The sequence below is a fragment of the Lepus europaeus genome, chromosome 6, assembly GCF_033115175.1.
Source record: "Lepus europaeus isolate LE1 chromosome 6, mLepTim1.pri, whole genome shotgun sequence".
NCBI classification, from domain to species: Eukaryota; Metazoa; Chordata; class Mammalia; order Lagomorpha; family Leporidae; genus Lepus; species Lepus europaeus.
The window spans coordinates 11603959-11619884 of record NC_084832.1 but is presented as its reverse complement, the minus strand read 5'-3'; the positions used below and the strand labels follow the sequence as shown (position 1 = coordinate 11619884).

The window sequence follows — 15926 nt, the reverse complement described above, 5'->3', positions numbered from 1 at the left end:
TAGAAATGTAAGAATTAGAAAAGGAAAGAAAGAATCTCCTTAATTTTAGGTCATTTGATTGTCTACATAAAAATTCCAAGTGAAACTATACATAGATTAGAACAAACAAGAAATTGCAATAAAGTTGTTGGGTATGAGATTAAAATACAAGAGTCAATGACATTCCTACATAACAAATAATCAATGGATTCAAAAAGATTTCACTTATAAAATAAATTGTAGGATATCTAGGCATACATTTAACAAAAGATGTATAATTATTTGTAGAAAATCATTATTGAAAATAATAAAATGCAATAATAATAGTAAAAGAATAGTAAAAGAATGAAGAAAATATTTGCAAACTATTCATCTGACAAAGGATTCATTATCTGAAATATGCAAGGAACTGAAATATCTCAGCAGCAAATAAAATGAAATGAAAAATCCATCCAGTTATGAAATGGGTAAAACATGTAAGTAGATAGTTCCCAAAAGAAATAGAAAAGATCAACAAATAGATCAAAAAATGCTCAGTATTACCAGCCACTAGGAAAATGCAAATCAAAACCACCATGAAGTATCATCTTATCCAAGTTGGTATGGTTATTATCAAAAAGACCAAAAAAAAAAAAATGCCAGTGAGGATATGGAGAAAAAGGAACACTTGTAAACTGTTGGTGGGAATACAAATTAATAGAGACGTTTTAGAGAATAGCATGAAGGCTCTCCAAAACACTAAAAAATACATCTACCATGTACCCCAGTCAGCCCATTTCTAGGTAAATACAAAAAGGAAGTGAAATCATCATATGAAGGATTTCTGCACTGTCATACTCATTGCAGCACTATTTACAATAGCCAAGGTTTGGAAGCAACCTAGATGTCCATCAGTGGATGAATGGATATAGAAAATACGGTATATATATATGTAATGCAACGTTATTCAGGCATAACAAAGAATGGAATCCTAACACTAGCAGAAACATGGATGGGACAGGACGTTCAGTCAAATAAGCCAAATACAGGAAGAGAAATACCATGTTCCCTTTCATATGTGGAAGTTAAACAAAACAAAATATTGATCTGAACTTAGAAAAGTGATTGCTATAGGCTGGAAAGGGTGGGGAGAAGGCAGACACAAGGAGGCTGGATCACGGGGACCAGAACTAGAAGCAGTAGGTTGTAGAGTTCCACAGCACAGAGCAGTGACACACGTCACAACAACGTGCTAACGGACTGTGTAAAGAATGGGAGGAGAGCTGGCAGGCTCCAAACACAAGGACATAAGGAAATGCCAAGTCAGGCAGTGTGAGTTGACCTGTTTATACCACACGTAAGTGCGAAATACTGCACTGGACCCCATACAAATATACAAGTATTACACACATGAATAAAAAAAAAAAGATTTAAATAAACTATTCTTTTAAAAAGACCCAAATAACAGACATGTTCTTGATGTATATATTAAATCTCAATAATAAAACACAAATTTTCAGAGAGTAGAGTGATATTAGCAAGGCCAAGAAGAGAAAAAACAAATCTGAATAAGAGAGTGTCAATGGGCTTTCCCTAACAGACACGAAGGCTTATTATAGGGATAGTACTTATAAGAGCATTTATCAATTAAATCTTAGATGTGTGGACACACAGATGAAGGCATCCAGAAAGAGGCATGCCCATGTATCAGTCTGACCTGTATCAGAGGTGTTACTGTATATGCAAAGAGAGGACGAACTTTTCCATGAATCTGAGGAAGGTTGCTCTTCTATGGGGGGAAAATGTGATGTCTAATCTCGGGCCAAATATCTTGAAGACTAAACAGAGAAGAGCACAAGTTTACAACCTTTAGATCTCAATACAGGAAGACATATTTAATGACTGTAATGTAGATACTACTCAAAAGCACCAAGACAGAAATGAAACACCACTAAATGTTATACTATTAATGACATGAAAGAAATGACAAATAAAAGTGGCGAGGCGAGCTGCAGGTGGAAGAAGATGTCTACACTGCACATCATCAGATAACTGCAAAAAAGTTAGGATCCTGATGGAACAGATATATTCAAAGAAGAGGACACACAGAATATAAAAAAAAAGTTACATCTCCACCTTACTCAAGACAATGCTTATTAAAACTGTAACAATTCTTTTTTTTTATCAGATTGAGAGAAAACTGAAAATCCTGAATGAACAGAAAACGTTTAGCATGAAGTGCAGCTGCTCAAATAGTGTTGTGGGAATGTGAACTGGTAGAAGTACTTTGAAATGCAACTTCGCAGTATCTGGCAAAGCTGAATGTGATCACATCATACCATCTAGCAAGGTTAGGCCTAGTTTTATGCCTACATGCTGTAGGAAAATCTCCCCCAAGTCTGGTATTAAAACTCAAGTGTGTGGCAGTGCCAGTATCCCACATGGGTGCTGGTTTGAGTTCTGGTTGCTCCACTTCTGATCAAGCTCTCTGCTATGGCCTGGGAAAGCAGTAGAAGATGGTCCAAGTCCCTGGGCCCCTGTACCCACGTGGGAGATCCAGAAGAAGCTCCTGGCTCCTGGCTTCAGATTGGGGAACTCTGGCCGTCGTGGCCAACTTGGAAGTGAACCACCAAATGGAAGACCCCTCTCTCTGCCTCTACTTCTCTCTGTGTACCTCTGACTTTCAAATAAATAAATAAATCTTAAAAAAAAAACTCAAGTGAGTATCTTTTGAAGCACTGTCTTCAACAGTAAAAGGTAGGAAGCAACCAAAATATCCATTGCTGCTACATACAGAACAAATGAATGCTACATAGGACAACATGAACCTATTCCTAAAGAAAATGATGGATGAGCAAGCAGACCTGGTTGCATAATGCCACTTCGCACTACTATGATTCATGGTTTAGAATGATGGGTATGCTTCTCTATTGATTAGGGAGAAGGATGAGGTTAAGGGGAGGTATTCAGGGAGCTTCATCTCTATTAATGAAATTTTGTTTCTAAATGAGAATCAGAACCAAACATGAACAACTGTGAAGTTCTGAAAAAGTGAGGTGGTGGGCACAGAAATGTTGACTGCACCATTTTCTCTACATGGTGAGTTTATGGAACACCTGATACTTAGGAAAGAACTTAAAGTTTATGGACTTCAAAGGATTAAAAACTTCAAATCAAAGGAAAAAGCAAAGAGGACTATAAAACAGAGTCTGGCAAAACAACCATGGGTCATTCATTAATGCTAATCTGAATAAACCAATCCTGTCCAAAGCTTATCAATGCAATTATTTTAGTCTCAGCACCTTCTGCTGGACCAATAATCTCTTTTAGAGACAACATGAGAATTCAGAGTGAGCTCCAACACGAATGAACAGTGAGAAGTTGTACCGACCTCAGTCACACAAGGACACCAGGAAAACCAAGGAAGAACCACGTTCCCAGGACTCTGACTGAGAGAAATGTTGAGTGAAGAACGGACAGAGCAGGACAAAGACTCTGGTAGGAAGTGAGGACAGAGGACAGACACTGCCAGCAGCCATGCCACCAGCACCTCTCCATCCTTCCACTGGATCCTGACTTGGAAATGCAATCTTGCCAAGACAAGGCAGGAAGAAGCTGTGGTGGCCACCACCAATGGCAGCTTTGACTGAGAGAGAAGTCCATCATCCCGCTGGCCTCAGTTCCAGCCTGTGGAGCTGACAGGCATCTGAGCAACTACTTTCCTCCATGAAAAGAGGCCACATTGTCCAATCCCCTTCTCCACACTAAGGCCCCAGACCCAGTTTGCTGCGGAGTTGCTGCTGAACTCTGTTCTAACTAGTGGACAGTGGACAGTCCTGCTGCTGTCAGAGGCCACTGGAGCCAGGGATAGTGCAGCTTGCAGGGCAGACAGCAGAGGGGACAGATCTCACAGAGGGGTTGGGGGGCACACTACAGAGTGAGTCAGTGCTCTGGACGGTGCACACACCTGGGTGGGTGAAGTGAGCTGGCATGGTGAGCTCACTCTAAGTTGTGAATCAGCTGGTTCACCCTGGCACACCAGGTGGCTCTAACACCGTCTCTCCCACTGACTATAACCAGAGACATTTCGCCACACCCATCTTGGGTGTCATTCTGTTCTCTCGCCCCACCCACAAACCTGGGCAGAGCTCTTGTTCCTCACTTAGCACATACCCTGGAGCTCAGGTGTAAGCATTAGGTGCTCCACTGAGCCCCAGAGGTACATTTACAGCAATAATTATTACTATTCCACAGGAGAGATAGGAACAAGAGATACCCCAGATGTGCAAAAATCAACACAGAAACATAAGAAACATGAACAAGGAAGGCGACATGCCTCCCCCAAAGGAACACAATAATACATTAATATTGGACTGTGAAGAAGGGGAAATGGACAAAACACCTAAGAAATAATTGAAAACAATATTTGTAAGTTTACTCAAAGATATAGAGAAACAGTCAAATGAAATTAAGAAATAAGCACATGTCATAGAAGAGAAACTCAGCAAACACATAGAGATACTGAAAAAAAAAAAACAAAAAACCCAGAGATAATGGAAATGCAGTATTTGATATGTCAAATAAAAAACACAGTGAAAAGCCTTAACAACAGACTTGGTGAGGCAGAACATCTCATCTAGAAGACAGGTATTTTGAAATATCTCATTCAGGTACAATAGAAGAAAAAAATCAGAGAGACTGAAAATGGTGTCTGGGTTCTATAGGATACTAAAAATGACCAATCATGTCAGTCTTAGGGATTCCTAAAGGTATGAGATAAAAACAATGGCTTAGAAACCTGTTCAGGGGCTGGCGCTGTGGCGCAGCAGGTTAATCCTCCACTTGCGGTGCTGGTGTCCCATGTGGGTGCTGGTTCTAGTCCCTGCTGTTCCTCTTCCAGTCTGGCTCTCTGCTGTGGCCTGGAAAATCAGTGGAGGATGGCCCAGGTGCTTGGGACCCTGCACCCGTGTGGGAGACCAGGAGGAAGCACCTGGCTCTGGCTGTTGCGGCCATTTGGTGAGTGTACCAGCAGAGGGAAGACCTTTCTCTCTGTCTTTCCCTCTTGCTGTCTGTGACTCTGCCTCTCAAATAAATAAATAAAATTTTAAGAAAAAAAAAAAAAGAAAAACTTCCCAAATTGGCAAAATAAAGAAAAAAAAAACCTATTCAATGAAATAAAAATAGAACATTGCCCTAATTGGTAGAAAGATATGGACATCTGAATACAGGAAGCCCACAGAACCCCCATCAGGCATGATCAGAAAAGAGCCTTAGCGAGACACATCACAGTCAAATCACATTACAGAAACCCCAGGTCACATTTACAGGAACTCTATCAGAGTGACAGCAGATTTCTCAACAGAAACCACATAGGCCAGGAGAGAATGTAGAGATACTGTCTGAGTCCCAAAAGAAAGAAAACTACCAACCCAGAATACTTTATTCAATGAAATCCTCATTCACAAATTAACATGAACTAAAGACATTCCAAGACAAGCAAAAATTGAAAGAATTTGTCACTTCCTGGCCAGTCTTACAAATGTTCTGCACCCAGAAATGGAGAATGCCAATCTGCATCATGAAAGAATGTGAAGGCAGAAATCTGTCACGTCAAATAACAAAAGAAATTCAGAACAAACAATAGAAATATTTATGAAAAAATGACAAGACCAAGGCACTACTTATCAATAATAACCTTGAATATAAATGGAATAAATTGTCCATTTTCCAAATGGGGCTGGTACTGTGGTGTAGTAGGCTGGGCCTCCACCTGTGCTGCCAGCATCCCATGTGGGCGCCAGTTCATGTCCTGGCTGCTCCTCTTCTAATCTAGCTCTCTGCTTATGGCCTAGGAAAGCAGTGGAAGATGGCTCAGGTACTTGGGACGCTACATCTGTGTGAGAGATCCAGAAGAAGCTCTTGGCTTCTGGCTTTGGATTGGCTTAGCTCTGGCCACTGTGGCCATCTGGGGAGTGAACCAGTGGATGGAAGACCTTTCTCTCTGTCTCTCCCTCTCTCTCTACCTCAACCTCTCAAATAAATAAATAACAATTTTTTCTAGAAAAGGTACAGACTGGATGAATGGTTAAAAGAAGATCCTTCTATATGCTGCCTATGGGAAACACTGTTCACCAATAGATATACACACAGACTGAAAGTGAAAGGATGGAAAACTTATTCCATGCAAACGGAATCCAATACAAGCAGGAGTAGATATGCAAATACCAAAAAAATATATATTTTAAGACAAAAACTATTAAAAGAGAAAAAGAAGGTCATTATGTAATGAGTAAGGGGTCAATTCAACAAGAAGGTATGACTATAGTAAATGTACATGCGTCCAATGATAAAGCACCGGGTTTCGGGTTTCTTAATTCAAGTGTTAATGGATCTAAAGGGAGACATTAACTTCAATGCAACAATAATGGGGGACTTTGACACCCCACTTTAGCCAATGTACAGATCAACTAGACAAAAAAATCATCTAAGAAACAACAGAGCTAATCTAAAGTATAGACCAAATGGACCTAAAATATATACAGAATATTTCATCCCACAGCTGTAGAATACATATTCTTTTCATCTTCACGGAACATTCTCTAGGATAGATTATATACTAGACCAAAAAACAAGTCTCAACAAATTGAAAAAGTTGAAATCATGTCATGTATTTTTTTCTGACCACATGGGTTAAAGCTGGAAACTAACAATAAAATAAACTCTAGAAAATATACAAACACATGGAGACTGAACAACATGCTCCTGAATGAACAATGGGTCATACAATGAAAAAAATGGTAATAAAAAATTCCTTGAAATGAATGAAAATGAAAATACAGCATATCAAAATTTAAAGGATACAGCAAAAGCAGTGCTAAGAGGAAAATTTATAATAATAAGTGTCTACATCAAACATTGGAAAGGAATCAAATAAATTATCTAACAATGCATCTCAAGGACCTAGAAAAATAAGAACAAACCAAACCCAAAATTAATAGAAAAGCTGGAAGAATTTTCACTAAGATCCAGAACCAGACAAGAATTTTTGACACTCTCTTCACTTCTATTCAATACAGTTCCAGAAGTTTTAGCAAGAGAAAAAGTAAATCAAATGGATTCAAGTTGGAAAGGAGATGACATAATCCTTTATATAGGGGAACCAAAATGCTCCACTAAGAGACAAAACCTCTTGAGAGATTTTGGCAAATTGCAGGATATAAAATCAAAACACAAAATTAATAGCATTCTTATACACCAATAATACTCTGAGGGAAAAAAGAACTTATAAGACTAGTCCCATTAACAATAATTACAAAAATTTAAATATACTGGGAAAACTTAACTAAGGATGTGAAAGATTTATACAATGAAAATTACAAAATGTTAATGAAATAGAAGAAATAAAAATGAAAAATCTTCCATGTTCATGGATTAGAAGAATTCAAGATGTCCAAATTACCCAAAGCAATTTATAGATCCAATGAAATCCTAATCAAGATACCAAAGGCAATTTTCACAGATCTAAAAATCCTAAAATTCTTATGAAAACACAATAGACAAAGCAATTGTAAACAATAAAAAGCTGGAGATATCACAATACCAGATTTCAAGACATACTACACAGCTGTTATAATCAAAATAGCTTGGTACTGTCACAAAAGTAGGTTGTATAGACCAATGGAACTAAATAGAAACTCTGTAAACTGATTCCCACATCTGCAACCAACTAGTCTTTGAAAAATGAGCTAAAACACTCCCTGGAGAAAGAACAGTCTCTTAAACAGATGGTGTAGGGGAAATTGGATTTCCACATGCAGAAGTTTGAAACAAGACATCCTTACATCTTATTCAATAATAAACTCACAATGAATCAAGGATCTAAAGCTAAGACCGAAAACATCAAATTATTAGAGGAAAGCATAGGGGGAATGCTGCAAGACATGGGCTCAGGCAAAGATTTCTTGGCTAAGACCCCAGAAGCATAGGTGATAAAAGCAAAACATAGACAAATGAGATTACATCAAGGTAAGAAGCTTCTGCCCAGCAAATGATATAATTAACAAAATGAAGAGGCAATGCACAGAATAGGAGAAAATATCTGAAAACTATGCATCCAATAAGGGATTAATATCCCGATTATACAAAGTGCTCCAGATATTCCATAAAAACAAAACAATCTAGTTAAGAAATGGACAAAGGATAAAAATAGGCACTTTTCAAAGAATGAAGTACAACTGGCCAAGAGACACATGAAAAGATGTCAAATCATTATGTATTAATTATAAATATTGCTTCACTGAATCTTACCATGCAAATGACAATATAGTCTTCTTTCCAATGTTAAAAAAAAGAAATGTAGGGGGTAGATAATGAGGACTCTTGAGGTATTAGTAATGCTTTTTTTTTGACAGGCAGAGTGGATAGTGAGAGAGAGAGAGAGACAGAGGGAAAGGTCTTCCTTTGCCGTTGGTTCACCCTCCAATGGCTGCTGCGGCTGGTGCGCTGCGACCAGCACAACACGCTGATCCGATGGCAGGAGCCAGGTGCTTATCCTGGTCTCCCATGGGGTGCAGGGCCCAGGTAATGCTTTGTTCTTAATTTGGGTGTTGGCTACTAGTATGCTATCCATTAGGGAAATGCAAAAAACACAATGAGGTACCCCCTCATTCCATTTAGAATGGCTATTATCCAAAAAATAATAATTAAAAAAACCAAAAAATAAAAGCAAAACAAAAAACCCAAATGCTGTCAAGGATGTGGAGAAAAAGGTACTTTAATACCCAGTTGGCAGGAATGTTAATTGGTACAACCATTATGGAAAAAAGTATAGAGATTTTTCAGAAAACTAAAAAATAAGTATACCATATGACCCAGCTATCCAATTTTAAAATATATTCAAAGGAAATTAAGTCAGCATATGAAAAAGATATATGCACTCTCAAGTTTATAGCAGCTCAGTTCACAATAGCAAAGATATAGAATCAACTTAGATGCCCATCAACTGATATTTAGATAAAGAAAATATGATATATATATATATACACACATACATACAAACATTATGGAATATTATCAAGCTATAAAAAGAATGAAATCCAGACATTTGTTATGAAATGGATGCATATAGAGATTATTACGTTAAGTGAAATAAACGAGACCCAGAAAGAGAAATAGCACATATTTTCTCTGTGGAATTTAATATAGAGAGTATAAAAATTGTGTGGGTGTCAAATCATTTGGTATTAATTATAAATATTGCTTCACTGAATCTTACCATGCAAATGACAATATAGTCTTCTTTCCAATGTTAAAAAAAAGAAATGTAGGGGGTAGATAATGAGGACTCTTGAGGTATCAGTAATGCTTTGTTCTTAATTTGGGTGTTGGCTACTAGTATGCTCAGAAGACCAAAACTCACTTATCTGTACACTTAAATACATTTCTTGGTATGGACACTGTATTTTAATAGTTTGTTTAAAAAAACAACATTAATTCTCCCCTATTATAGGCATTTCCAAAGAGCTGGTGCATTTGACAGATTAGTCCTGATCACTTCTGACAAGAAATTTAACGAATATCTTAGCTCTCTACTGCAAAAACTATGATTTTAGATTTTAGATTTATTAAAATCATGGACTTGATAAATGAAACTGTTGACATAGATGCTTATTGAAGTAAACACTAACTTGGAATCATTTTATCTAGTTTTTCTCATATAGCCAATGAAATATATTGGGTAAATCACTTAGTTCATATAAGTTGTTTTTTATTTATTTATTTATTTTTGACAGGCAGAGTGGACAGTGAGAGAGAGACAGACAGACAGAAAGGTCTTCCTTTTTGCCGCTGGTTCACCCTCCAATGGCCACCGCAGCCGGCGCACTGTGGCCAGTGCACCGTGCTGATCCGAAGGCAGGAGCCAGGTGCTTCTCCTGGTCTCCCATGGGGTGCAGGGCCCAAGTACTTGGGCCATCCTCCACTGTACTCCCGGGCCACAGCAAAGAGCTGGCTTGGAAGAGGGGCAACTGGGACAGAATCCGGCGCCCCAACCGGGACTAGAACCCGGTGTGCTGGCACCGCAAGGCGGAGGATTAGCCTGTTGAGCCACAGCGCCGGCCTTAGTTCATATAAGTTTAAGGTATAATCTGCATCCAGGATTATACTGATAATCCCTTAAGACTCTGATGGAACCACAACTTGTAAAAGCAAAAAGAAGTTGTTGGAGTCACAAATCTTTTCCTGTGTCTTTTTCACTTTTTTCACTTCTGATTTTCCTTTACCAAGCACAACTGGCATATAAAAAGGGTCTGAGGTACTCCTTTCTTTCCGATCTCTATATAATGGAATGAGATGAAGAATTTCATGTGAAATATTTGCAGGGAGCCTTTGAATCTATTTGGAGGAAATACCTGGGGTAGATCACTAAGAGCGCCCAAGTCACTTGCCTCTCAAGCAGATGAAAATGAATAAATGAGTGTTTTTTAAAATGACACAGCAAAGAGGAAGTCGGGAATGCAAGTCTGGGTGTGGAGTGGAATTGCTGTGCATGAGTGGGGAGGGGACAGCCTGCATCAGAGACGAGGGGATACAGAGGTGGACTGGGAGGGAGGAAAAGATACACTGGAGGAAGACACATCTCTTTGTGGGGTATGTTCCTTTGGGGCATGTAGTTCTGAGTCCTTTCTCTCTCTTCTCTGACTACATAAGTAAATGCTCACTAAAACTTAATACCTGAAGCAGGAAGAGGGCTGGGCTCCCAATTCAGGTGGACTCAGAGCAAGGCAGTGTACCTGGGACTAATGTTAGGAGGGCAAATAGAGTTGACTTTGGGCAATAAAACAGGAGCTTCTCTGCTGCTCTATGTGCTTGCTTGCTCCATTGTTGAGTCTCTCCCTTCCATTTGGGAGTTCCTTAAAAAGCAAATTCTGTTAAAACGGTTCTTTTTTATGTACATAACACTGAACTTGCCTAATTTTTATTAAATGTATTAAATACATTTTGTTAAATGTATAGCCTATATATAACAATAGGGAGAAAACACTGCTTAAATTTTGTTATTAAGAAAACAAGAATAGGGGCAAGCATTGTGGCACAGTGGGATAAAGCCCTGCCCTGCAGTGCTGGCATCTCATATGGGCGCTGGTTCGAGTCTCGGCTGCTCCACTTCTGAACCAGCTCTCTGCTATGGCCCAGGAAAGCAGTAGAAGATGGCCCAAGTCCTTGGGTCCCTACACCCATGTGGGAGACCTGGAAGAAGCTCCATGCTCTTGGCTTCGGATCAGCTCAGCTATAGCCATCGGAGTCATTTGTAGAGTGAACCAGCAGATGGAGGAACTCTCTCTCTGGTTCTACCTATCTCTGTAACTCTTTCAAAGCAATAAAAATAAATATCTTAAAAAAAGAAAACAAGAATGTGCATTTTGAATATAGTTATGTTCATTCTAAACACATAAATTTATGTGTAATAATAATGTGCTCCCTAAGGTCAAAATGAAAAATTAAAACCCTCACACAGTAAAATCAGTCTGTTATATTTATGTATTGGCTAGAAAAAAGAAAATGTTTTCCTGTTTCTTAACTATTTCTAAGTTTAGGTTAATAAATTAAAGTAACAAAACAAGTACCCAACTTTACATCAGAAGCTAAGCAGCTTTAATTTATTTTTAAAGGATGTTTTTTAGACTATGAGTTGTCTCCTGGTGGGTAGAGTGGTTTAGTTTGGATTTCTAAATGATTTGTTTTAGAATATGTGTCAATTTAAGAAAGAAATGACAGGTCATGGCCTTTTGTGATCTATTTTAAACATTAACTTTCTAAAATATTACATAATGCTATTTCCTAAAATACTTTAATAGTCCATAACCTTGAATTACAGTTATTATAGCTGTTTGGGGGATTAAATGAGATAATTAAGTGAGGCAAATCCCTTTCAAGCACTTCTTTGGAGGGTCAGCTTCCAAAAAATGTAGCTCTTGTCATTGTTAATATTAATATATTTCATTTAGCAATTGTGAATACTTCTTCTATTACTTAAACCAAGATTCAGATCATTGCTTTTATTTATAAAATTCATTTAAAAATGTTTATTTTGATAGAAAAAATTTTGAAATCTATGCATAATAGTGTTTTTCATAACACACATTTTTGTGAACTTGCTGTAGACCCTCATGTGTGGATTTGGCAAAGATATCCCATCTGTTACGCCTGGACAGTCTGTTGAGACATAGTCCAACCTTCCTGCAGCTACGCTCTCCTAATCTCTCCTTCAGGCTCTTTTGCATGCCCTTGGCCTTGCCCTCGACTTCACTCTGCTCCAAGCACTGTACTCACTCTGAGTGATGTCAGTGTCCAGCTGAAGATTCAACCAATACCTTTGCTTTGACAGTTCCTTGTCATTTCTGCTTTGGTTACATCATTATCTTCAAGCTATCCACTGGTACATAACACCCTAGATTGTGTATTTGATTACTCAAAATTATTCTGGTATTACAAAGTCCTGGATCCCATTCTCCGATCACCATCTTACTTTCTAGCTCTCTTATTTCACCACTTCAATGGTTTTGTGACCATATGGAGAGATTTCACCCTTCACATTTGCACTTTCATTCTCCTCTTTTCTTTACTTCTTTCTATATTTGACCTGGAGAAAAGACAGACTGGGAGAATGTGTTTCCATGTTCTGGTTCATTTCCAAATGCCTGCAACAGCTAGGGCTGGCCCAGGCCAAAGCCTGGAACCAGGAATTCAATCCAGGTCTTCCACATGGATGGCAGGAATCTATTACATGGACCATCACAGCTGTCTTCTAGGGTCTGTCACTGGCATAAAGCTGGAATCAGGAGCCAGAGCCAGCTGCCCTGATTTGCAACACGGGTGTCTTAACTGGAGTCTTAGGTGCTGAACTAAATACCAACTCCTGCTGTGTCATTTTAAAAAATGTTCATTTATTTATTTTCATCTACTTGAGAGGCAAATGAGAGCAAGAGCAAGGTATGTTCCATCCATTGGTTTGCTCCCCAAATGGCTATATAGCCAGGACTGCCCCAGCCCAAAGCCGGAAGTCAGACTCAATTTGGGTCTTCCAGGTGGGTGACAGGGGCCCAAGTAGTTGGGCCATCATCTGCTATATCCTGGGAAACATTAGCAGGAAGCTGGATTGGAAGCAGAGTAACTGGGTCTTGAACTGATACTGATACGGGATGTGGTTATCCCCAAGCAGCAACTTAACTTGCCGTGACACAATGCCCACCTTTCCACACTGCATCTTTATTTATTTACTTATTTGCTTACCCCAAAATACTCCTTCCCACTCCCCTTACTCCCCTTTCTATTCAAAATTCCCACCTTCCTGTCTCATTATCAGGGTGAATATAGATCTTGCTTTCTCCCTCACAGGAAAAACAGAAATCACTCAATGGGAACTCTTGAATGTACTATCCTTGTGTTGGAAACCTACCTGACACCATTCCTAGTGGTCCGTGTTTCCCTTGGCTTTTAATAACAATCCATTCTTTTTGTACTAGATTTAAAGCAAGATTACACTCTTTTTTATTTTTCAGGTGTTGGTCTGTATATAATTTCTTCATCACCCCTTGTCATTAGTCCTTCACAGTATAAACATCTTGTTATCGTTTATTGCCTAAACTCTTTTTAAAAAAGATTTATTTATTTATTTGGACATCAGAGTTACCCAGAGAGAGAAGAGAGTGAGAGCGAGACCGAGGTCTTCCTTCCATTGGTTCACTCCCCAATTGGCCACAATGGCCAGGGCTGTGCAGATCTGAAGCTGGGAGCCGGGAGCCAAGAGCTTCTTCTGGGTCTCCCATGAGGGTGTAGGGGACCAAGGACTTGGGGCATATTCTACTGCATTACCAGGCCATAGCAGAGAGACCCAAACCGGCACCCATATGGGATGCTGGCACTTCAGGCAGCAGCTTTACCCACTATGCCACAGCACAGGCCCCTTGCATAAACTCTTGATAGACTGTAAATTACTTAAACCAGTGGCCGTGAGGCAAGTGTCACATCACAGAGATTCCCTCTAGTGGGAGTTTACTATCAAGGATATTTCCTTGCAAGAAACAAACCTCCAGGAAGGGAGATTTGTAACTGACTCCTTCAAAGGTTCTCTATATGCACACAGAGGTTTATATTCAATAGGCACATACATCTAATTCTTTTTCAGAAAAGCTTTGAGCATAAGTAGATTGAACTTTTTTTTTAAAGACTTACTTATTTATCTGAAAGGCAGAGTTAGAGAGAGAAAGAGAAATGTAGAGAGAGAGATAGAGAGAGAGAGAGAGGAGAGAGAGAGAGAGAGAGAGAGAGAGAGAGAGAGAGAGAGAGAGAGAGATGTCTTCCATATCCACTTTGCATGACCCAAATGGCTACAACTGCCCAGGCCAATGCAAGCTGAAGCCAAGAGCCAGGAAATCCATCTTGGTCTCCCACATGGGTGGCAGGGGCCCAAGTACTTAGGTCTGCTGCTTTTCCCAGGTGTGTTAGCAGGAAGCTGAATCAAAAGTGGAGCCTCCAGGACTTGAACTGGCACCCATACGGGATGCCGGCAATGCAGACAACAGCTGAGCCAGTTGTACCACAATGCCTTTCCCTATACCAAATCCATTTCTAAATTCACCCATTTCTAAATGCATAGGGAGATTTCTGAGTATCTAAGAGATCTCAATGATGTAGAAAATTGATTTTTTAAATGTAAACAATGCTTTCATAATAAAATTAATCAAATTGAGATCTTTTTTTTGCCTTTTAAGTTAGCTTTCTCAGATAGTAGATACTTTGAAGTAAAACACAACTATACATGAATGGGTTCCTATATGTCACCTGATTTTTACGTAACATATGAAGAATCTCAAAACATGTAGGGAAAATAGAACTAAAAGTTAAATTCATATTAGTACAAAAATAGCCAAGATGCATACATTGTTTTTTGATAATATGCATTTTCCATGAACTTTCTGAAGTAGCCATTGAGTCTGGAGCTAGATTTTAGATACAATTTTTTTTCCACAATGGAAAAAATAATGGACTCTGGGAATCATTAAAAATGCTGAAGAATCAAATATTAACGAGTTTACAGGTAAGAAGTACTATGCCAAAACCCCACTATGCTACGCCAGATGCTACAGTGATGCTTAATCTCTAATCCTACCTCTATTGATTTGGTATCTTTAGTGCAGCTTGTAACACTTCAGTTTCTAGTGCAATGATCATTGTATTATCTTTTCAAACTTCCTCCCAGTCCCCGACATGTGGATCTGCCATGATGGCTTGCTTATTTATAACCCACTGACTGCATGCTTGCTTACACTTCATAGGAAACAAGGCAAAGGTAAAGAAGAAAACATCAGAAGGGTAACGCCCACGGAAAAAGGGTTCCCAGACAACAGGACACATGGTGGCGAAAGTAGCCAGAAGAAAGTGGCCAGAAGAAACACACAAGAAAGGGCAACTGATCAGCTTTGGTGGAAACTGAGTAATCCCTAGACTGCAATGCATTTCACCTCCATGTGAGACCCTGCGAGGCTGGCCTTGCCCTCGCCTTCCCCGAGCTGCGTACCTCTGCCAGGTAAAACTCATCGTACTGCCTTCGGAAGTTCTCTCCTTTGTAGTAGTTGCTTGCGGCCACGATCACATCCACGGTCACCATGCTCAGGATGAACATGTGGAACACAGATGATCGCATCATTTTCTGGGGAGGCAAAAACAGATGAGCTCATCACAAAGAACCGACCCTCAGGACCACAGAGATCATTAGTGTTTTCAGACTGCAACTGACCACACCTTCGTGATCGGCTGCTGTGTGCCATCATGCTACCAAGATGTTTGATCAATGTCCCTTACTACTGAGAGTGCCAGCAGAGGGGTCCTTCTCCTCAGACAGCTAACAAATGACTGGGAAGTGGTCTCACATATTTCATCTGTGTATAGTTCACATCTCAATTGTCAGT

General features: G+C 39.3%; 1 protein-coding gene across 2 annotated transcripts in view; it reads right to left on the bottom strand.

Annotated features, from left to right (window-relative positions):
• NALCN (sodium leak channel, non-selective) overlaps positions 1-15926 on the bottom strand; it is a 375909-nt gene that overhangs the window by 190400 nt on the left and 169583 nt on the right. For both annotated transcript variants that reach the window (XM_062193965.1, XM_062193966.1), the window contains exon 11: positions 15536-15667. In XM_062193965.1, the coding sequence (XP_062049949.1) occupies positions 15536-15667 (132 nt within the window). The remainder of the gene's footprint in view (positions 1-15535; positions 15668-15926) is intronic.